The sequence below is a fragment of the Desmodus rotundus genome, chromosome 6 (genome assembly GCF_022682495.2).
Source record: "Desmodus rotundus isolate HL8 chromosome 6, HLdesRot8A.1, whole genome shotgun sequence".
Classification (NCBI taxonomy): domain Eukaryota; kingdom Metazoa; phylum Chordata; class Mammalia; order Chiroptera; family Phyllostomidae; genus Desmodus; species Desmodus rotundus.
In genome coordinates, this window is record NC_071392.1 from 14,703,207 (window position 1) to 14,727,657 (window position 24,451).

General features: G+C 40.5%; 1 protein-coding gene across 1 annotated transcript; it reads right to left on the bottom strand.

Moving 5' to 3' along the window:
- Positions 1 to 125: 125 nt before the first annotated feature.
- Positions 126 to 23,996, bottom strand: CCDC126 (coiled-coil domain containing 126). Its single transcript, XM_024563052.4, has 3 exons — positions 23,593 to 23,996; positions 10,463 to 10,859; positions 126 to 1,462 (listed from the first exon to the last, which is right to left on the bottom strand). Exons 2-3 carry the CDS (start codon positions 10,698 to 10,700, stop codon positions 1,278 to 1,280), a joined length of 423 nt encoding a protein of 140 aa, XP_024418820.1. The 5' UTR covers positions 10,701 to 10,859; positions 23,593 to 23,996; the 3' UTR covers positions 126 to 1,277.
- Positions 23,997 to 24,451: the final 455 nt, after the last annotated feature.

Below are 24,451 nucleotides of genomic sequence, written 5' to 3' on the forward strand. Positions count from 1 at the left end.
TAGGGCACCATATGGCAATTAAATCTGCTACAAAGGAAATTTAAATAAAGGTGTCCTTCGCTCTATATTAGAATTAAGATTAGGATCTCTTGTGCTATATACATCAACTGTTTTTCCTATAAAGATAGTCAATCTTATAATTTAAATTATATCTTAAATGTTCTTATTTTTAAGTAGCCATTACATAAAACAAACATCTAATGTATCTGTTACACAAATCCAAAATTTCATAAAGCAGGATACTCTCATATAATACAATGTTAACATTTTCCAAGCAGTTTAATGTAGTACAAACACCTTTATACACTTACTCATCTGACTAAAGTCCTTAAGAGCCCCAGGTTCACAAATATCTCCGTCCCCCTTCGCCTGCCAACATAAAGACAAAAGTTATCCAAATATGGAGTTAATGTGCTTTCCTGACATTGAAAGGGTTAAACTTTTAAATTAACATTCATGTCTTTGAAAAAAAATCATGAATATTTATTTTTAATTTCATCATAAAAATATCTTATATTCTTCAGAATACACGTAAGAAAGTCTTACATATGAGATTAGAGATTACTATTTAAATGTTATTTAATTGTCCCAATATTTAGAATAGGTTACAGACAGTGGCTACTACCCATTTCAAGATTATGCTCATATAAATGTAATTTTTAAAAATACACAATAATTAACCTCCAGTTACTCTGAAGGATAGTGCAAATGAAGACATTCTTTGGGTCATGATTTCAAAACATTATTTTCAACATGATACTTCCTTTCTCTGCTCATAATCTGCGTAACAAAATATAGTTCTAGAAGTCAGCACACTTCCTAACAGTATTAGTCTAACCGTTATATACATTAAGAACAACAGGATGATTCAATAACAATATTCTTCACTTGTCTGAAAAACGTTATATATTTAAATAAATATTTTGTAGAACGAACCCATGTCTTTCGATGTTTTTATTTCAGCTCGATCTCAAACACAAAAGGTTTATACAAAGATCACCTACCTGCACATCACATCGAACATTTTACCAAATTCCCTTTAAGGATATACTACAGCATGGAAGAGACTTGCCTGAAAGCAAACTAATAATAACTTTTAAAATTTATGTACAGAATTGAGTTCCATGAATCCAGCATATTCCTTGAAGTGTGGAGAGCTTGGATTGTAAAGCATTACGCTATCTTAGCCAGCGTTTTACTGTGAAAGCTTTTCTGCCCCAGGATACAGTCCATGGTGGACGTAGCACTGGTGATGTTCACAGGGTGATCTTCAACTGCTATCTAATGCTGCCTGACGCGTTAATCCTTTTGTTTGTGGTCACTGGCACCAGATTCCCACTAGTACCGTTAGTAGTGTTGGCTGCTGAAGCGTTCACAACAATGTAGTCGACTTTGTTCTCCAGTTTCACCAACCGTTGTAAAATATCATCCAAAAGGACAGCAATCGTTCTTTTTAGATCCGCTAGGGGAAAAGAAAATCAAAAGAAACCACATTAAATGTTGATGCAGCACTTAATACTTGTGTTTTCATAGTTCGAGGGAAAAAGTGAACTTTGATTGAGTATTCTGAAAGAAAATAAACTAGAGAAGCACTCATACCACAAATACAAAAGGCCTAATTGTTTTAATCAACAGCATCACATATACAGCTTCTTAAAGAAATTTCGGAGTTGTAATATGTAAAAACTCTCATTTTTCTAGTGCAATAAAACAGATTTGAAGTCTGGTGCAAGAGTTAGTACCTAGTAAGGAATCCATTTACCTTAAATTTGTTACACAATTTGTAAAGATGACTGTGGACTAAGCAGGTAAGGTAAAAACGTAGCTGAGCTAAGTAAAAAATTCAATGAAACGCAGAAACAAGAAACCTGGAACCTCCACAGTCTGAAACGTGAGGGAGCCTAGGATACAGGGCAGATGCCAGGAACCTGATTAATACAGCAGAGATACCAGCAGTAGTTCTGACTTAAATTTCTTCCGGAAATGACAGGGAAAGCTAGATCTTATAATCTCTTTGGAAGGTTAAGAGGTTTCGGTAGAACTAACCGGCAAGAATAAAATTATGACCCTTTTCTTCCTTAAGGGTCCTTAATTATGATCCTTTTCTTCTTTTCTCAGGTTCCCCAAAGGCAGCTAGCACACAATATGTACTTGACCAGTTGCAACTAATATTGTTATTTTTTGTTGATCCTGGTCCAAAAAAGGCAGCTTAAACCCTAATTTGTGATCAGGGGAAAAATTACTGAGCAACAACTGGTAAATTTACCTATGGCACTCTCATTAAGATATTAGAAAAAGCACTAGCGAAAGAAAAAACAAACTGGGCTTCATCCAAATTTAAAACTTTGGGACATCAAAGGACTATGCAGCAATTGAAAAGACAACCTACATAATGTGAAAAAAAATCACATATTTGCAAATCACATATCTGGCAATGGCTTATTACCAACAACATATAAAGGACTCCCAAACTCAACAACAAAAAGATAAACCACCCAATATTTTAAATGAGAAAAAGACTCGAACAGACACCTCTCCTAAGAAGATATGCAAATGGACAATAAGCACATGAAAAGATGCCCAACATCACAATGAGATACTGTTTCATACCTACTAGGATGGCTGTAATCAAAGAAAGGGAAAATAAGGAAAACTGGAACACATTCATCATTAATGGGAATATAAAATGGTACAGCCACTGTGGAAAAGTCTGGCAGTTCCTCAAAAAGCTAAACATAAAATTACCACATAACACAGCAATTCCAATCCTAGGTATCTATCCCCAAAAACTGAAGGCAGAAATTTAAATAGATACTTGTATAACAGTGTTCATTTCAGAATTATTCACAATAGCCAAAAGGTGGAAACAACCCAAGCACCCACCAACAGATGAAGGATCGACAAAATGTGGTATAAAGAATATTATTTAGCCATACAAAAAATCATGTTCTGATACATACTACAACATGGATGAACCTCAAAGACATTATGCCAAGTGAAATAAGTCAAAGGACAAATATGGTATGATTCCACTCATAGGGACTATCTAGACAAAAACTCTATTTTGCCATGTATAATGTGCTCCCGTGCATAGTGTGCACCCATGTTTTTGGCCCAAACTCTCAAGAAAAAATCCTTCATTTTAATTTTTTAATTCAATTATTTATTTATATTTTAAAACAAACCAATTATCATATTCCAGGGTATTATTTTGCATACAGATATCTTTATTGCTTTTTAGAGTTGCACTTTTAATATTTTTATAGATACAGAATTAGTACTCCACATGTATAATGAGCATCCTTATTTTCCCTAATGGGCAAAAAAGTGTGCATTATACACAGCAAAATAGGGCGCATAGACAGAAAGAGTAGAGGTTACCAAGGACCGGGGAAGGGGAATTGTCGAGTTATTGCTTACTGGTCATAGTTTCTTGTTTGAAGTGATGCACGTTTTTTGAAACTTAGTAGTGATGGTTATAGTATGAATATAATTAATGACACTAAACTGTACACTTAAAAATTGCTAAAACAGCAAGTTTTATGTTATATATATTTTTACCAAAATGTGAATATGTTATATATGTCCTATCAAAAGGTTTAAAAAAATAAAAAGCCAGAGAAAGGGGTAGAAACTGTTGTAGTGGTGGGTGGGGGTAAAAAGTAATTAGAAAGTACTTATTAAAAAATAAAACAAAAAGCCCTAACTGGTGTAGCTCAGTTGGTTGCTCGCTGCCCCACAAAGCAAAAAGTTGCTGGTTCGATTCCTGGTCAGGGTACATGCCTGGAGGCAAGTCCCATCCCCAACTGGGGCATGCGTGAGAAGGGCAACCAGTCCATGTTGCTCTCACACATTGACGTTTCTCTCCCTCTCTCTCTCCCCCTCCCTTTCCCTCTCTCTAAGAATAAAATCTTTTTTAAAATAAAAATAAAACAAAAATATAATATAAAGTGAGGGGGAAACTTCATTTGGAGAAAGTCCAGGCATGGAAGAATGAGACTCTCCAAACAGTATGGTTGTCTCCTGGCACCAATCATCATGAGCACTTATATATTCCAGTTTGGGAGGAATATGAAAGAAAAAAAAGTACAAGAAAAATCCTTTGACAAAAAGTATTTGAAAACCAAATGTCTTGATATATACAACTTCTTTCAAATGATATCCCCCCAGAACACATATATTTGCATAGAGAAGGAAAGACAAAAACAAACGTAGAAAACTTTTTAGCAAATGGTGAGTCCACATGAAAGGCATATAATGTTTACCATATAATTATCCCTAATTTTCTGTAGATTGAAAAGTTTCAAAATAAAAGCCCAGGAGAGGAGAGCTTATAAGACCTTCCAATCAAGAGTTGTAACAATACCTGCTAAATAAGAGAGAATTAAATATTTTTTAAACGCTTCAAGAAGACTAAAAGAGAACTACTAGATCTGTTTCTCCCTGGCAGTCACCTCCTGCAGCACGTCTGAAGAGGCCGTAATCTAGGCCAGAGAAGGCTAGCTAGAAAGACGAGGGTAGGCGGTTTTTTAAAATAGAACGAGGCTAAGGCCCCGGGAAGTTTGACACCAAGCTGATGTGTGGTATGAATTCTAAAGGCACAGATTAATCACTGATTAGAGTTAGGGTTAGGAATAGCAATTAAAGGAAAATTTGGGATTAATGAGAAACAACTATATGATAATTTTACTTTAACAATATTCTAAATTATCATTAAATATCCCCTTTCACATTTTCTAAAATCAATTCTTTTAATAAAACATCACCAAATACTTGAAGGGATTATTAGCCAAAGAACATGTCCTACAACCTGTGGACAAGACCACAGTGTGGTGAGGTCAGAGAAAAGGGGGAGCGGGGCTGGGAGGAGGGAGGCAAAGGGGGTAAAATGGGGACATCTGCAATAGTGTCAACAATAAAACTGAAGAGAAATATATATGTTACAAAATACCATGAAATTTTTAACTACCTTGCTCCATGCTCCAACATCAGTTAACTGAAAAACCAGAACATACTAATGTTTCCTGAACTTGGGATTCCTTCAAATACACCAAATCTCCCCTTTTCTCTAGATTCTCAATACAATTTTCTGTTTACATTCCATGAGACTGTATTTTTATGAAAGTTGTATGTTTATAATCACATGGGAGTCCACAGTACTGCCCCATAAAGTCCCATCGCCGAAGGTGTTAGCAGTAAGAAATCTTTCCCTCCCAGGGGCCCCTGTGTTCGGAACCCCCAAAACAACCTGGAAGTGAATGGAGACCATATCTTACCCACCCTGCTTCATCACACAGTAGACACTTGGCAAATGTTTGAAAAGAGCATCTGCTGAATGTCTGATTCATGTGCTCGCCAGGTTGAGATTGACGTGAGGATCAGATTTAGAAAATAAAACCCTTTAAGGTTGCTCTATTTCTGTTTTAAGCTTCCTATTCTGAGAGAAATCAAACCGTTTTTTAAAAAAGAACAGGAAAAGGAAAGAATGACAAAAAAAACACAAAGGCACATAAGAACAGAGATACCAGCAAACAGTATCTAACCTATTTCACAGTGCACAATTATGAAACGGTACACAAAAACCAAAAGGAGGATATAATGCTGTTATATACACTAAAGACAGCCTATGGAACATAGGAAGAAAGCAGTGATGTTGTTACCAGAGCCCAAGTCCAAGGACACCTGGTGGAAAAAACAGTTTGGTATAAGCTAGCACTGCAAAGGAGAGATTGCCCAAGGCAGAGAGAGAGGCAAACACCCTAGCCTTTTCCTTCCTCCTACTTTCCAAACCTGTGCCAAGGCCTCCAAATGGCTAAACCCAGCAGAGGCTAGCTGATGTGACAACCTGCAAAACGCCATCTACTATGCTCGCTCACCTACTGGAATCATTTTCCCTTGAGATACAAAACAGAACAGAGAAAGGGTAAGAAATAAAGTGGGGGCAACCAGGCATACCACCAGCACAAACAGCAGTACTCATGTGTCTCTATCTTGATTTATCTCTTACTTATATCTCAGTAGGTATTGTTGTTTGTATTCTTAACGTGAGCTGTCTCAAATCTGTTGTGGAGAAGCAGATACTCTAAGGATAACCATGTGTGTACACAAAAAGGGAACAAAATTGTAGTAAAATGCAAAACAACTGGTGAAAAGAAAACACAAATGTTTAATGTACTGTGTGAGTCAAAAACTTTCCCTTATTATTTTTCAAATTAAAACTGATATATTTTACCACCACTAACCTCTGCTTAATAGTACAAGAAAGAAAACTTGAAAGTCACCTTCTGATTGTCAAAGTGAATTCCCACTGTAAAGCTTTATGCTCCCTTAAAAATGAGTCCATCTATCAGAGCAAAACAGCACTGTTGGTTAAAAGTGGCTTCAAAAACCTCATAAACTCTGTAATTAAATGTACATTGTTTACTTTTCTACATTTTTAATAGGGTTACCTACTCCCATTAAGTGCTGAATAAATTATGTTATTCAACAAATATTTTATTACCTCCCTACTTAAGATTGCAAGGTAAACTGTTTAGATCTCATAAGTGGATCAATATATGTCCCCATCAAACTTTAAATACAAATTAAATGCCTAGGAACAGATGTACTTCCTGAAGCTGGTACAGCAGCAAACTGAGGGAGTAGGGAGAGTCTGCCTGGTAAGTGCTGAGGCTACCCCTCCTCCCCCAGCCTTTTCCTCTCACTCAGATCCCAGAACCTGTGGGAGAGCTACAGCACCCTCCAGGGAGTCTGACCAGCTCAGGGGGAAAACCTGAACACACTGAGATTTGAGATACCACAATGAAAGAGACACTGCCATTGTAACCTAAAGAATTGGCCTTTATCACGGATTCCTGGGAGGTAGCCTCTAAGTACTTGGAATTTCCTGAGTGATAAGAGTGAGTTTGTTATTCATGGTGGGCCCCTGGGACCACACCTGATAGTTCATTTTTAAAAATTATATTCTATTGATTATGCTATTACCATTGTCCTGATTTCCTCCTTTGGCCCCCACCAGCCAGCACCCCTTATCCCCTCAGGCAATCCCCCCCACCATTGTCCATGTCCATGGGTCATGCGTGTAAGTTCTGTGGCTACTCTACTTCCTACACTGTACTCTACAACCCCATGGCTACACACGCCTGATAGTTTATATTAGTAAGATGGCTCAGAGTGGGCTCCTAGATAGTTTGCCCTAATGAGATGGTGCAGGATGCGGACTATCGATGCCAGAACCATGTTATTAGAGGGTTAGGGCTTTTCAGTGTTGGGGAGAAGGGCTGGAAATTGAGTTCAATACATGTCTAATAATTCAATCAATCATAAAGGAAACACAATAAAAACTCTGGGCACGAAAGTTCAGGTGAGCTTCCCTGGTTTCCAATATTCTTAATATTGTTAGACGGGTAATATGTCCTGATTGTATGGGGAGGAGAGAGCGGGAATTTTACATTTGGAACATTCTTACCCTCTTACCCTCTTACCCTCTGCATCTTTCCCTTTGGCTGGTTTTGGTTTTCTCTTTGCTATAATAAAACTGTATGCACAGTGCTTCCAGTGAGTTCTGTGAGCCGATCTAGTGAATTATCAAATACGAAAGGGTAGTGGGAACCCTCAAACTTTTAGCCAGCTGGTCAAAAATGAGGGTGACCTGAGGACACCCAAACTTGTGACTGATGTCTCAAGTGAAGGCGGTATTGTGGGGGATTATGCCCTTAACCTGTAAAATGTGGCCTTACTCCAGGTAGCTGATATCAGAAGGCACTGTAAATATTAAGAATACTCCCAAGAAAATGTCCCAGCCAGATCACCCTATAGTGCACACCACCCAACAACTCAGCACTTCCTACTAAGCTTTTAGTGTCTCACTCTTTAAAAAAGCCTCCAAAAGGCTAAGGTTCACCAGACATACTTGGAAGAAATGCAAGAATGTGAGAAAAGCTATCATTGATAACCTTAGAAAAATAACAACAAAAAAAGAGCTCTTAGAAATTAAAAATATGAGACAAAATTAAAAACTCCATAAAGAGTTGAAAATAGAGCTGAAGAAATATCTCAAAAATAAAGCAAAAAGACAAAGACACTGGAAACTAGCAGAGTAAATAAAGAATAATTACAGGACTAGTTCAGAAGGCCCAAATGCTGAGTAATAGAATTCCAAAAAGAATGAACACAATGGGAAGGAAGAAATCAAATAAATAACTTAGAAAAAATAACCCAGAATTGAAGGACATAACTTTCAAGATTTAAAGTACCCACTGAGATGCCAGCACATGTATGAAAGTAATCTACACCTGGGCACAGCATGGAGCAATTTCATAACAGTATGGGACAAAGATCTCACAAGCTTCCAAAAATATGTCATATGTAAAGGGTAAAGAATGAGAATACCATTAGATTCTCAAAAAGAACACAGGAAGCTAAGTGGGGGAGAGGTGGCGGGAGAAGAACAAAGCCTTTAAAATCCAAAGGAAAACTATTTCCAAACCAGGATTCTATACTCAAACTTCCAATTAAGCATGAGGGTATGGGAGAAGGGACACTTTTCAGACATGCAAGGCCTCGAAACTTTGACTGCCCTTGTACCTTCCTGAGGACCCTACCAGAGAATCTGTTCCCCCAAAATAGGGTATAACCAATAAAGAGAAACCCACAGGATTCTGGGAAAGAGGAGATCTAACACCAGAGAGGAAGAGGGAATGGGAAGGATGACAGTGGAATGAGATCCTAGAACAATTCATAACTATAAACCTAAGGAGGAAACAGTCCAGATCAGAGCAGATCAAAAGACTTGAGAAAGACTTCTTCAAGATGAGAAAGTGATAAAATGCCTAAGGTGTCTGAATATACTGCAGGAAACTGAAATAACTGTGGGGGTGTTGGGCTAGAAAACTAAAGAAACAAAAATCAATGCTTATTAACTCTAGAAAGGAAAATAAATAAAGTAGCAGAGGAAAGGAAAAGTGACATAATGTACTACATGGCTCAGTAGTAAATACCACTTACACAACCATATTAATGCAAACACTGAATAGTTTTCTAACCAAAATTATGTGAAAATAACAGGACAAGAAGGACATGTGTGTCTGAAAGCTGCCTGGGGTAGGTGGGATGCAATTCTGGGTAAGAAAGAAAGCTGAACCCTTATCTTGCATAGTGGGAAGTTAACAGATAACATCTATAATTGAAAAATCAAAAAGTAGCTCAAAGAGCACATTATTTAGAGGTTAGAGGTAATCACCAAAAAAATCATATTAAATAATTTAAAATGGCAGGCTCTGAAAAATGGGAAATTTTAGAACTGCTGGGGGCTGGGAGAACTTTTTATTACAAGAATCATAACACATTTTGATTCTTTAAATACATACATGTATAACTTAAAAAAAAAACATTGAGTCCTGACTGGCACACATCAGTGGGTTGGGCATCATCTCACAAACTGAAAGGTCACTGGTTGATTCCTGGTAGGGGCACATGTCTGGGTTGCTGGCCAGGTCCCCAGTTGGGGGCATACAGGAGGAAACCAATCGATGTTTCTAGCACAGAGATGTTTCTCTCCCTCTTTTCCCCCTCCCTTCCCCGGCTCTAAAAATAAATAAATGAAATCTTTTAAAAAATAAATAAAAATTAAAAAAACACAAATAGAGAACACAAAGTGTTCAACCTCCTCTCTCTCTCTCTCTTTTTAAGTCTTAAAAGCAAGAGACAGATGGCATGCATAAAGGACTTAAAACACAGCTGGAAACTGGGATGTGACAGGGGAATGGTAATAAGCAATACTGGAGTTATAGGCAAATGCTGTCTTGTAGGAATTAACAGACGTTATACAACTGATGGTCTGTATTGGGATAACTGGGAAACCGTAAATATGAACTAAGTATGATGATTATATTGTAATTATGTAGAAAAAGATCATTTTTAAGGTATACATATGGAGCCCCAGCCAGTGTGGCTTGGTTGGGCACCGTCCCGCAAACCGAAAGGTCACTGGTTTGATTCCCAGTCAGGGCACATGCCTGGGTTGCAGGTTTGGTCCTTGACTGGGGTATGTACGGAAGGCAACCAAGCAATGTTTCCCTCTCTTTCTCCCCTCGTTCCCCTCTCTTTAAAATAAAAATAAAAATAAAAATAAGGATACATATGGAAATATCTAGCAATGAAATGTCACCACTATTTGTATAATTTAAATATTATTCAAAAATTAGATAAAACAAATATTGCAAAAAGTTAGTAATTGTTCAATCAAAGTGATAGATATATGGGTATTTATTGTATTATTTCTATTTTTCAGTACACTTGAACTTTTCATAATAAAGAGTCAAGAAAAAATGACTTTGTAAAGACCTGAGCATGAAGTAAAGCGTTAGATTTCCACGACTATTGTTTTTCTCTTTTCCCATGACTCTTTAAAAGGGGATAGGTTAAAGAGGGGAAAACTGGAAATATTCTACAGTTATCTTACCATATCCTGCCATCGAAGCTCCATTCTCGATGTCCATTGTGTTCTTATTTTCCTCTGCTAGAGCTTTAACATACCTTTTGCTTAAATCTAGTATTTGTTCACGTAACTTGACGCTGCTTTGATGTCTTGGTTGTTGAAAAGTATAGTGGAGTAACATCAATCCCCAAATAAGTCCAAATATAAGCAACAGTAAACTCAACTTCTGGGACATATTTTTTCTTGAGATTGTAAAAATCATGTCTCATGAAGCAAGGAGACTCAGCAGAAAAGTAGTAACTAGAGGCAAGCCACCAGTCAGCCAAGGCTTCTGAAGGGAAAAAGAAAAAATTTCCTCCTCCTCCACTAATATGATATATTCTTCATCTTCAGTAAGGTGGCCTCCAACTCTCAATTAACTCTAAAACAGAAAACAAAAAAGGCCATTAGTCAAAACCTATCTCAGTAACAGAACAGACAATGATAGATTTAAAAAGAGATTCTGTAAATAGTTTTGATTTGGAACTATATCAACTTCTTTGCCAACTTTCTCCACCACTCGGCAAACTTTCACGTATTTTATCAGTTTCATTTACACAGCTCTTCAAAATTTTAAATGGAAATAAATGTTAATTTTTGGAAAATATCTTTAACAAATGCCACCACAATCACAAAATTCTTTGAATGACTTCTTGTCATTTGTAAGTAAAATTATGAAAATAAGATTTATAGAAGATCTCAGTCTAGTCAGTCACCAATCTAAATGTCTCAAAGCTATTCCTCCTCCTCCTCCTTTAAAAAAAGTAGATGTCAAAATGAAAGTGAGAAATGAGAAAAAGTAAAAGCAATTGAAAAATCAAAATGCCTGACTAAAGAAAACATACATATAAATAAGTGTGCCAATATCTGAAAATGGCACTAGACAATATTACTAATGGCAATGAGATAATCTTAAGAAGCACCCAACCTATTTTAAAATAAGTTATTTCTAAGTTTATACATCTAAGTTTATGGCAGACATGATGACAAGTGTTAAAATAGATTTGTGTTAAAGCAGGTTAGAAAATGGTTTTATATTTTCAAATTTACAATTCTAAATTTTAAATAATGCAGGTGTATATTTTTATGATTTAAGTTAACAATGAAAAGGTTATACTTCAATTTTTTTTAAAGAGGGAGGTGAGGACAAACATGGCATGGAGAAAGCCACGGAGAGTAACAATGTGCACGAATCACCGGAGTGTCCGGTGGGGAAAACTGCTCAAGGGGTGGGGAGAGAATGAAGAGGGCAAAGGCGCTCAAATATATGGTGACAGAGGAAACCAGACTTTGGGTGGTGAACACACAATGCAATATACAGATGGTGTGTTATAGAATTGTACACTTGCAACTTACATAATCTTATTAATCGATGTTACCCCAATAAACCTAATTTTAAAAAACAAGACTTCCAGTCAAGATGGAGGCATAGGTAAACATGGCTCGCCTCCTCACACAACCATGGCAAACATTACAACTAGACTACAAAATAACTATCACCCAGAATCAACAGAAAATCAGAAAATCAAGCTGTATGGAAGTCCAACAACCAAGGAATTAAAGAAGTCACATTCATCCAGACAGTAGGAGGCATGGAATGAACGGTCCCACACCCACACGTGGTGGATAAAAATCAGGAGGGATACCTCGGGAACCAGGGGTCCCAGCCCCATACCAGACCCCAGAACCCAGGGTTCCAGTGCCAGGAAGATAAATCCCCACAACTTCTCTCTGTAAAAACCAGTGGGGGTTAGGGAGGCAGAAGAAACTGCAGGATTCTCAGTCTCCTCTTCAAGGGCCTGCAACGGTCTTAGGACTTAGGCAGACTCACTCTCTCAAGGCTCCAGCACCAGGACAGCAGCGGTATAGAGGGAGAAAGTGAAGTGTGTGGCATCGGCTTTCTCCCAGACAAAACTCCAGAGGCCAGGCATTGCCCCCTTTCTGAGCCCTCCACGCAGAGCCACAGAGCAGGGATCCCATATCCAAGACTCATCAACCTGTTTCATGCGGGTTGTGCCTCCCAGAAGATTACCTATGGCCCCGCCCCATCCAACTTCAAGTGCACTTTTCTACAATAGGCCACACTATTAAAACAGAGTCAAAGCAGCTCTACCTAAGGGAAGGAAAAGGCCACTACGCCTCTTTTATAGCAATAAAACGACAAGAGAAAATTTCTGAGATGTCCTAATGTCCTGCTAAATTACAGCAGGCCAAGGGTGGGAGGAAGTGACATGGGAGGTTAATCAGTTAACAGTGGGGGTGCAGGGTGAGGGGGGAAGTTAGGAGGATAGAGGGTTGCAAAACAATAAGAGTGTTCACATTCCTGGATCTATGTGGAAACTCTGAATCAACTTCCAGGCCAGCTATTTCAGTTCCCATCTCAAAGGAACACAGGACCACCAGCTGCTACCACATCCTGCTTCCTCATGAACATTCCCAACGGACTTTGCCCACAGCTAATCCAGAAGCAGCAAATACTGCTTTCTTGAAGACTATCCCTGAACTTTCCCTGGTTCACCTCCCTCTCCCCAAATCTATAGCCAAAGTATATTCTTCCAAAATAACTTACATCTTTTTTCTCCGAACCCACTGTGCACAACAGCCCCATCAACACCAGGACAGTGGACATGTCTGTCTCCTCCCCATCTAGCCCTGCCTCTGGTGGTTTAGATTGCAGGTCCCAGGACCCCGTCTTTTTTCTGGTTAGCCTATGCCCCAACAAACCCTTTCTTTCAAAACAACATTTGGTCACAACGGTTCTTGTTGAACAAAAACAATAGCAGAAACTGCAGTTGTGAACAATGGCAGAGTTCTTACGTACCTGATTCTGAAGTACACGCTTCACAAGATATATCATTTAATATTTGCAACGACCCCCAAAGAAAGTTGTTGTTATTCTCTCTTTAAAGATGATCAAATTAAAGTTGAGAGATTAGCATGCCTAAGAATTTTGCCATACAGAAACTCCATTTCCAAAAAATTTTTATTGTTATTCAGTTACAGTTGTCTGCATTTTCTCCCCATCCCTCCACCCCACTAAACTCCATTTCTTTAACATGACCCTTTGTCCTTGCTGCCCATCCACTCCCTTCCTCAATCATTAAGCCCTTAGGCCATCAGAGTCTGGTCAGCATCAAACTGTCTTAAGAACAAAGCCTTGGGTCCACTGAACAGAGAAACAGAGTTTGGTCAAGCAAAAGATAACACCTTGACTTCAGTTGTGTCTCAGCGCTAGGCCCATGAAAGCAGACTGACCCAATGGGTCACACCCTCCCAAAGCCAGACAGGCCATGGCTGACAGTAAGACCTGGCAGTGACCAACTGCTCCCCAATCCGGCCCCCGACCAATCAGTAGCACCCACGGCCCCCACTCCTTTAGCCACAATTACTAATGACTTCCCCTACACAGCCATCACCTGGAAGCCATCAGGTCTTTTAGCACTGCCTTGTGTGTGACTCCAAGCTTGGCATCATTTCCTCAACTAACAAACCTCTACTTTCATTGCTGTAAACTCCTGTTCACATTTGACTGGGCTTTGATGCACAAAGGTGAACAGTCTGGATCCCTTTTGGTCTGGTAACAACTTCATGCCTGAACTTTGGCAAGAGCTACAAGTCCACAAATTCAGAACATTTATCTCCATTCAGGGTCTCTCCCTTGCTTTAAAAAGGGTCCCTAAACCCAGCCCTATTTGAATTCATAGGTTTTACAAAACTCCACAAAAGTGACAGGTCCCAAGGCTGTAATGGCATTAGACAGAGAACAGGAGGTTCACGGAGGGCTGAGGGATGTGTGAGTGGACAGAAATAGTCAAACGTACGCAGCCTAATCTAAAAAATGTAAAGTCCTCCCAAGTAAGTACAGGCCTAAGAAGGAAAAGCTGCTCATCACCACGAACTTTGCTTAAAGGGTGAGTGGCAGTACTAGCACCAGACGCAGAATAAAAACAAGATTGGTAGTGAACCAGGAAGAAACACAGCTGAGGAAGATACACCCCCGAAGTAATACATCTGAGGGAACAAAGAGACGTAGTTTAAACCCAGTGTTTCCCAAAGATCTAAGCTGCAAAGATTAAATAAAGAGCCCTCATTGTTCTACACTGACTGTATAGTACTTGACTACACCATCAGATTCAGAAAGAGGCCTTCTGGAAAGGTCTTACCCTTGACTCGACATGGAATGTGTCCGCTCACCACTGCCCTCGACAAAATTAAAGCAGCCCACTTTAGAGGAAAGTCAGAAACTTTTACAGGGACTAACTACTACAGTAAAAAATGTATATGCTTTGTGTTTGTATGTTTTTCTATAGTGATAAGTAAAGCATTTTTAAAGATTTTAATTTATTTATTTTTACAGAGAGGGCAAGAGAGGGAGCAGGGAGAAAAACACTGATGTGTACGTGTGAGAGAAACATTGATCTGCTGCCTTCTGCATCCTGCATGTCCCCCACTGAGTACCTGGCCCCCAAACCAGGCATGTGTCCTGACCGGGAATCAAACTGGTGACCTTTCAGTTCATAGACTGGGGCTCAATCCAGTAAACCATCCCAGCCAGGGAAGGAGTAAAACGTTTAGTATGAAAAGGGTCTGTCCTTAGGAACAACAAAGAGGTGAGAAATTGGGAGTAGTTAATACCTCCCTACACTAGGAAACTGCAATAGGACACCAAAGAATAAAGAGCGCAGGGCACAACCAAGAAAAAAGGATATCCTGGAGCCTTCTCCAAATTAAAAAGATCGCCAGGAGCCAGCTGATGTCTCACAAAGTCTGAGTAGGACGAAGGCCCATGAGGATTACAACCAAGGGTTCATTTAAACAAGCAATTCCAAGCAAGCTCAGCAGAGATGACTAAGATTCCTACAAAGATACAACTTAGCCTTTGGTCTCATCTGAGGGAATGCTTCACTTTCAAATCACCTAGAAAGTTTCTTGAAAAATCCCAATGCCAGGTCACACACCATACCAATTAAGTTAGAATGTCTGGAGGTGGGAGTCAGGCATCAGTGCTCTTTAAAGAGCCCTGTTATCCCAATGTGCAGCAACGTTTGGGAACCACTGTTTAAATCTCAAATTTCTTCATGAAGCAGCAATGACAGATACAGGTAGGGCCATTAAAGTCAAAGTTACAAGTCTGTTCATCAGGTATGCTAAGATTCCTACTTGGCCCTACCTACAATGACCTTGAAGGGGGAGGGATAAGGGGAGGAGAAAACAGGTGACCTATGCTGGAACCCAAGTCATTCCTGCCCAGGTGGGCGGCAGGGGAGGAGGTGGAGTGAAGAGAAAGCACCATCCACTGGTACCACTTGAGTCCCTAGGATCGACATGAATACATTGTCCCGTTCTCAAAGAAGAATTTCTGTGATTTCATATAGGAAAAAATGAAGAAATTACACATTCTTCAGTAACTTAAGGTAATTTACACTGGTATATTTAAAGAGAAATAATTCTAAGACTCAACCTTTAGAAATGAAAGGGTTCAATGTCTTATTTTCATACAATGTTCAAAGTTGCAAATGACAGAGGAACTAATACTTCGAACCTCCCCAATTTTTCTTTATGTTTCAAGTACTGGTCCAGCTCCTGGAAGGCAACCTAGGTCAGGATGGAGACAATAACCAGAAACGTTTAGTAAAAGGCCTATAATGTAGCTGAAGACTTATAGCTAATATCTAGCATAGAATTTATGAGTCCTTCCTCCACTAAAATAGTCTACAATCTCAACTTTTTTTAAGACTAACTTCTAGGCCACTATATTGTCTACTGCTCACTTAAAAAAAATACAACTTCCAATCTGCCATAACTAACAACTGGAGAGTATTAAAGGCAAAAAATTAAATCACCATTTTTATTACTAAATCATCATCATCATTAATTTTGACCTAAATAGATTCCTGGGTCTTTTTAGGATTCCCAGGGGAAAGTTCTCACCCAACTGCAGAACTTACAAAAGGAATCGCAGTCCATATGGCCCAAAGGTAGAAGAATCACGGAGAAGAGACACACGTAAAATAAAGTATCTTGGAGAGTACTAGAGCTGAAGCAGGGTATCAGAGTGGGGTCCAAGTACCATCATCTCCACAAGGATTTCTGCAGCTGCTTCATGAGTGGTTTCCCAAATTTCTCTCCAGTGCCACTATAAGCCATTGCCCTCACTACAGATAAAATGTTCCTTCAAAAACAGAAGTCATGGTTTGAATAGTAATAATTTGAACATTTCTCCAAAGGAGATATGAAAATGACCAGTAAACACATGAAAAGATGCTCAAACCACTAATCATTAGGGAAATACAAATTAAAACCATCCATAAGGATGACTATGAAGGGCATCAGAGTATGCCACCCCAAAATTTGCCATTTTGGTATAAAGACTATTCTGAGCTGAGGATAATGATAAACAGCAGATGCAGGAAGGGCTCCCTGCCCTCCCCCTTTTTACCTAAAAGACCGGAATTTCCTGTGAGAAAGGCTAGAACATTCTTATCACAGAAGACAAAGAGGAATGTATAGCGACACACCTTACTAAAACAACCTTTATTTTCCATTGGTTTTCCTCCGATATTTACCTCCCCACAATTTACTGCTACAAGGAACTCAAACTCCTCTTCCTTTGTCTTGTCACATCTCCACAATTCTTTGTTTAAATGGTATAAGGTCTCTGGCCTAACTGCTTAAAAGTTTTCACTTCTGTGATGCTCTCTATTTGCATATGAAATAATCCTTTTTCTTTAGTTAATCTGTCTTTCCTCAGTTTACTTTGCAGAACCCAGACATTGAACTTAAGAAGGTAGGGGGAGAAGTTTTTTTCTTATAGCTTGTGGGGGTTCAGAATGAGTCACCCCAAGATGCACCTCTGTGGTATACAAGGTCTGTCTGGAAAAAAGTCCAACCATTGTTAATATAATGAAAATGGTTTGCCGCAAATTGATACTACCTGGAGGCCAAGGAGAGTGGACTGGATTGCACATGCAGAGCAATGACAACTTCACTGTACTAGTCAGGGGGGACGGTAGATGCTGTTCAGTGAGCACATGTACTGTGTGGCCATCACATTCAAAATGACTGAGTGAGTAGAACAACGAATCTGCATTAAATTTTGCATTAAGCCTGAACACTCCTCCATAGAAACTATTCGGATGCTTCAGAAGGCCACAGCTATGGGCAACTGGTGATTGGCAGCTTCATCACGACAACATGCCTGCTCATGCATCATGTCTGGTGCAGAGATTTTTCATGAAACATCAAATCACCCAGGTGACTCAGCTCCCCTACAGTCCAGATTTGGCACCCTGTGACTTCTGGCTTTTCCCAAAATTAAAATCACCTTTGAAAGGGAAGAGATTTCAGACCATCAATGAGATTCACGAAAATACGATGGTGCAGATTGGCAGAACTGTGTGAAGTCCCAAGGTACCTACCAAAGGGGACTGAGGCGTCATTGTCCTATGTACAAAGTTTCTTGAATCTTGTATCTTGTTCAATAAATGTCTCCAGTTTTCATATTCCATGGCTGGATACCTTCTGGACAGGCCTATACTGACTTGTTTTGAGCTAAGGGCAATTTTAGCTTCAGGCTCAAGGGAAATTTCTGCCCCTCCCTAGAAAAACTTGAGTTAGGGGCCTTACCCAGAATCAGAGGTTAACTATACAGCAGGACTAACTTCCATTTACTAAATATGCATCTGCTTTTGTTAACATCCTGCAATGACCCTTTAGAGCCCCCAAAGCACCTTACCTTGTCTCCAGCTCAGGATGTCATATATGACCATGTTCCATTTCCAGCTCTGCACCTCACCTGCATGTGAGGTCTCTGACTCTATTGTATGTGGGGTTCCCTTACAAATCTATGGATTCAAGTTGCTTATTTTCTCCGCCTAATCTGTCTCATGTTTATTTGATTATTAGACCATCCAGAAGAACCTGGAAGGTACAGGAAAGTTTGTTCCTTGCCCACACAAGCTACTATCAGTAATACACATGTCAGTATGGATACGGAGAAACTGAAACTCTAGTGCACCCCTAGTAGAACTGAAACCCTAGTGCACAGCCCCTGTGAAAAACAGTATGGCAGTTTCTCAACATTAACCACAGAATTATGAGATATGATCTAGCAATTCTACTTCTGGGTAAAATCACAAAAGGATTGAAAACAGGGAATCAAAAGAGATACCTGTACACCCAAGGTCACTGCAGCATTATTCATAATAACCAAAGGTGAAAACGACCCAAGTGTCCATCAATAGATGAACAGATAAACAAAATGTACTATATATACATAATAGGTTATTATTCAGCCTTAAACAGAATAAAATTCTGATACAAGCTGCAACATGGATGAATCTTAAAGACATTATACTAAGTTAAATTAAATAAGCCAGCCACAAAAGGGCAATTATTGTATGATTCCACTTACACAGGTGATATAGTAGGCAGTTACACAGACATGGGCAGAGCAGGAACCGTAGGCCAGGTACAGAAGGCAACCAGGGCTGCAAGCCCCAGCTGCCTAGCAACAGACAACTGTAAGGTAGGACTTCGCCCCTAGGGTGATATTTCCTCCCCTAGCATATCGCTGATCTTGTGGTTTTAGACCTTTAGACCCCCTGACCTTTCACATCACTGGTCATGTGGTTCAGACCTTTCCCCTGACCTTTCCTCCCCTGGCAAGTCACTAGTCATGTGGAAGGCCCCCGCTTAGTGGATGAACAAGGGGGCTGGAGAATAGACTCATGTGACTCCCATACAAGCCTTTGCATGTCCACTCCCTGAAGCACTAAGTCCTCAGGAAAATGAGGGTCTGATCACATCAAATCATCTTGGGAACAAAGCCATGGGTCTGTTGACCACAGAGACAGAGATCTGGTCAAACTAGAGATAACATCTAGGCCTCAGTTGTGTTTCAGCTCCGGGCCCAGAAAAGCAGCAAAACCAGTGATGTCAGAATCAGCTGCAATGACCACTGACCCCCTGCCCTAGTGAGGAGCAATCAGTAGAGACCATGGCCCTGAAAGGACACACCTGGAAAGCTGATGAACATTCTACTGAGATCCTCCTCTGAAATTCCTGCCTTTAAAAATCTGTAAGGCAAGGGATCCAGCACTCTCGCTCTCTCTCTCTCATTCTCACTCAAGCCAAAGGTACTACAAGAATCACTGCCTACAAGTCTCCCAAGGAATTCACAGCTAGAGAGGCAGCAATTTATTAGAAAAAGGACACAGTATGTTGTTCACCAGAGCTCAGAGGTTCAGAGAATTCTCTCCAAAAATTGACTCAGAAACAAGCCCTCCACAGATTTGACTTTGGAATGTAACTTCAGGGGAAAAGGCCCATTCCTAAAATACTTTCTCTAAATAATATTGCCTAAGGCCAATATCTGAGGGGAAAAAATTAACACAGGACACAGCCATTCACTCCTAATTCTGTGTAAGATTTCAACTGTGAATTGTCTTTGGAGAAACTACACTTAAATTCCAGGTGAGATACAGAAATATCATACCTACAGATATTAGATCATTTTTAGATGGCATATTTGGGAGAGGGAAGAGAAGACTACAGTACTGAAAAGTACAAAGATAGAAAAAAATATGTAAAGGCAGTCAGAGTTAAAATGTTACAGCAAAAGGGAGACAATCATTATGCCACAGTAAAAGTTTAATCTAAAATATATCATGCAGTACTAGCCCTGGCTGGTGTGGCTCAGTGGATTGAGTGGCAGCCTGCAAACTGTGAGGTCGCTGGTTCGATCCCCAGTCAGGGCACATGCCTGGGTTATGGGCTGGTCCCCAGAGCGTGCAAGAGGCAACCAATTGATATTTCTCTCTTACAGTGATGTTTTTCTCCCTTTCTATCTCCTTCCCTTTCCCTCTCTCTAAAAGTAAATAAATAAAATCTTTAAAATAATAAAACATATTATGCCGTACTGGCATAATAATAATAAAAATAATAATAAAACATATTATATTTCAGTCAAAGCGTCAGTCAATGGTGTTTTGTGCCCACACCCACTTCTACAGCTAACTAGTAAGCACTGGGTTCCTTTGCCTGAGGCCTTGGACAAAAAGAGGCCCTTAAGAAATCCAGGATGTTGAAAGTAGGAGCAAAAACGGAAAGAATTCACAAAAAAACCCAATGAGGTTGGATTAGGGAATTAACCAACCAGAGTGATAAAGAAGCAGGTAGGATACATAAACAGAGGCTATGAGTAAAAGAGAAAAGACAGATACAGCAGGGAAGAAAACTCAGCACGTCAACAATGCAGAGGCACCACCCGCAGCTCACGAAAGAGAAAGATGAACTGGTCAGCAGAGATCCTTGTTTGTGACACCTTTCTAGATCTTTCATCTGCATCTCCCTCCTCAAGGTGGAAACATACACTAAGACACAAATAAATGACTAAAAGGATTTACATCTGTTTTCTCCCACATTAAAAAGAGTGTCTAAAAATCCTGATCATTGGAAGTCTGAGGTAGAAGAGTCCTTGGAATCAGACCAAGTCACTGTTTCAGAGAGGAGACTGAGGACCACAAAGGGACCTAATGTCACACCGATGACCGAGCCGGGATAACACCACGGTCTCCTATTTCCATAGTCATTACCCACTGTCCTATACTATACTAAATAACACCAACCTAGAAACCTTTTTTTCAAAACAAGTATTTTTGCCACACGTTCTTAAATGAAGCAGAAATCTTTATGTACATATGCCATCTCCCACAGTTTAAATAAGTTTTCCACTTATTTATTCTCTGGCTCTCTGTTATCCTTATGAAATACATTCATTAGAGTTCTCCTTTTCTTCTGAAAAAAAATTTTTTTAAATACATCTGTCACTAAAAGCATTGCACAGAACATTCATCAGGCCCCACTGGCTTCGCCCCACTATGACTGTACATTCAAACACAACATCACTCAGGACATGTTATTTCACACACTGCACAGTAATGTTTGCATTCAAAACAGTACAAAATAGGCATTTTAAATGAAAACAATCTTTAAACTAAGGACCATAAAGAGTTCTCTGAAGAAAAACACATCACCAATGTCAGTGAAATTCAGGAGAAAACAGTGCAAGAACAACTGAAACTAAAAAAGCGCTAAAGTGAAATGTCTCAAGTCACTTCCTCATAAAATTTATTGTAATACATTCAACGACATATCCTGAGAACAAAAGCTGCAACTTGGAAACACGAGTCCCAAAGGGAAGAAATTATTAGCCAGTGGGAAAGAGTAGAAAGAGGCAGAAAAAAGTTAATACGTGGTGGAAAGATGGTGAGGCCTCATGGCAGGACGGCAGAACACCTAGATGCTTCCTCTGCCAAAACACTTCAGCTCCTCTGAGGATCCCACAAAGGACAAAGTTGGGGGGAGGGAGGTGAGTGAGTCCTGCAGTCATCAATTTCCTGAGAATATCTTAGAACAGCAGAAAATAAGAAGACAGCATATTTTTTTAAAATCCTATGCTTAGGTTTAAGGTGAACAAGGCATAAAATGAAGAACACACAACCTAGGGTGATGATGATTAAAGAAAGAAAAATAAAATTCACAAATCCAGAGGCTATTTCAGTATAGCTAATGAAAGCATCATGTGCAAAAGATTTGTCGTCAAATAAAGAATTGGTGGCAGTGTAAGCACACTACTTGTCATTCTAACAATTTAAAGATGTGTATTTTATCTCCATTTGATCGGTGAGAAAACTCCGATTTACAGCCTGTTTAACCAAGGTCACAAAGCCAGGCAGTGACTTGATCAGGAAGGGAACCCAGGCTAGCTGAGCCACACTTAACACAAGCCGTCTGAGTTCATACTTACCAGTCCCCCAGGAGCTGAGTTTTGAAGAGGGAGTAAAAAGGGGGCACTTGACACTGTCAAAGGTGTGGACAAAAATGGGGCCACAGACTAAACCTGCCAAGCTCAGGGAAGACCTGCATGGTGGGCCTTACAAACTCAGAGACCCAAAGTAACCTCATAGGATGGCCTGAAATTAAATTTTCTAACTAAAAGCCAGTCGTGGCAGGTAGTCCTGTCCTAGGTTGGTATCTTCCCTGGCAAAGGGCCTTACCTTAACTGGGCCTGTCTATTGTCTTTCTGCCATCTACAATAACATACCTTTGAAATTTCAGGATAATTTCCTTTTTCCAGGTCCTTCAGGGCACAATCACTGCACCAAATCACAACCCCTCATTGTATTGCTACCTGTTAACTATCCTACACCCACCAATGTAAAAGAAGTATGTGTCTGCCCTGGCCGAGGAGCTCAGTTGGTTAGAGCTTCATCCTAACACAACAAGGTTGCAGGTTCAATCCCAGGTCAGGGCACATACAAAAATCAACCAATGAATGCTCAGGTAAGTGGAACAACCCAGAGATGTTTCTCTCTCCCTCCCTCTCTCTTAAAAAAAGCATTTAAAAAATCAATAAATAAAAAAATATTTTAAAGAAGTATTAAGTATGTCTATCCGTTTTACCTTTTATCCAATCTTAAGAGATTTCCCCGCTTTGCTTTCTCCCACCTTCCTAATCTATCACCAATGGATTTCACGTAACCCCCTCACGTCTTCCCCTATGATTCTGATGTACAAAATAAGTGGTAAAACTGCCATCTCCTGGAGCATTTTCTCAATCCGTTGAGATGCTGCTCCCCCACAATTATCGTCAGTTTGGCTCAAATAAACTCAAAAATTTTTACAGGTTTGGACGTTTCTCACCTTCACAAAGTAGAACAGAGCTGAGCTGTCAAAAACATAAAAAGAAGTGAGCACGGCTGCAGCGCAGCAGCGGCACTCCGTCCCTGCAGCTCAGGTCCCTCGGTCCCGCGCCAGCGGCCGGGACCCAGCCCGCTCGCTCTAACCAAGCAGCCGGGGCCCCGCTCAGTTATCCGCCTGCAGCCCACCAGCCCGGCGGTCAGACCCAGAGGGGCAGGGACAAAGAGCCGCCCGGCCAGCCGGTCCCCAAGTCGGTCTCTGCGGACGCCCCACGGCAGCAGCCCGGGTGCGGCGGGGGGGCGGGGCGCGGCAGAGGAGGGGTGGCCGCCGGCCGGAGGGGTTCTGCGAGTGGCCCGGGCTCGCAGGCTGGGACGTCCCCAGCCCCCGCTCCCCTCCTGCCTTCTCCCCATTACCTTGTCTGTGGGGTTCTCGTCACCATCGCCGCCGCCAAGGAGCTCTGGGGCGGCGCAGCGACAGCCGATTAGAGGGCGTCAGCTGCGTCCCGTGCTGGCGAAGCAGCCTCTAGGTTGGGATGGAGCAAGGACGCGACTGGGAATCTGGGAAGAGGTTGGTTTCAGCTGGTGGAGATCCTACTCTTCTCGCCGCTTATACTCCGCTTCCGCTCCGCCTCCCGGCTCTGCCGGGCCCTTCCCCCACCTCGGAGCCGACAGGGCCGCAGCGCGCGGCATTGTAGGAGTTGTAGTCCCAGAATGCGGAAGAGGCGGCACGTGCTTCCAGCCCGCGGGCCGCTACTTCTGGTCAGGACGACGCCGTTGCGCGGCAACCAGAGGGGCGGCCCGCTTCTTCTTCCGGATTGGAAGAGGAGTTTACCAGAGCGTGCTCCGTCGCCTTATTGGCTGCCGGTGCTGAAAGAGGAGTGTGGGCGTCTTACGCTACTCCTGACCCTCCAGCAGGGAACCAATAATTCCAAAGCTGTTGGCTTCAGGCCAAAGGATTTGGTGATTAAAAGTGTGCTCCAGGCAAGAATGTCCGTTATTGCCCCTTAATGTCCTAAGCCAGTGGAGTAAGGCAAGAAAAATAAAAGATTGACTAGGAAAAAACAAAATTGTTATTCTTCACAGATGATATAATTATGTATGTTGCAAATTCAAAAGAATGTACAGATAAATTGTTACAATAACAATTTAATAAGATTAATAAATCATATTTTTAAAAAATCAATATTTCTATATTGCAGGAGATACCACTTACAATAGCTTAAAACAAATATCAAATAACTAGGAATAAATCAAAGAAATGCAAGACCTGTAT

Excerpts from the sequence above, each read along its gene's own strand:
- CCDC126 (XM_024563052.4), bottom strand. The coding sequence starts at position 10,700 with ATGATTTTTACAATCTCAAGAAAAAATATGTCCCAGAAGTTGAGTTTA. Across the intron at positions 1,463-10,462 it reads AGCTTCGATGGCAGGATATG|CGGATCTAAAAAGAACGATT; the intron begins GTAAGATAACTG and ends CTTTTCCCCTAG.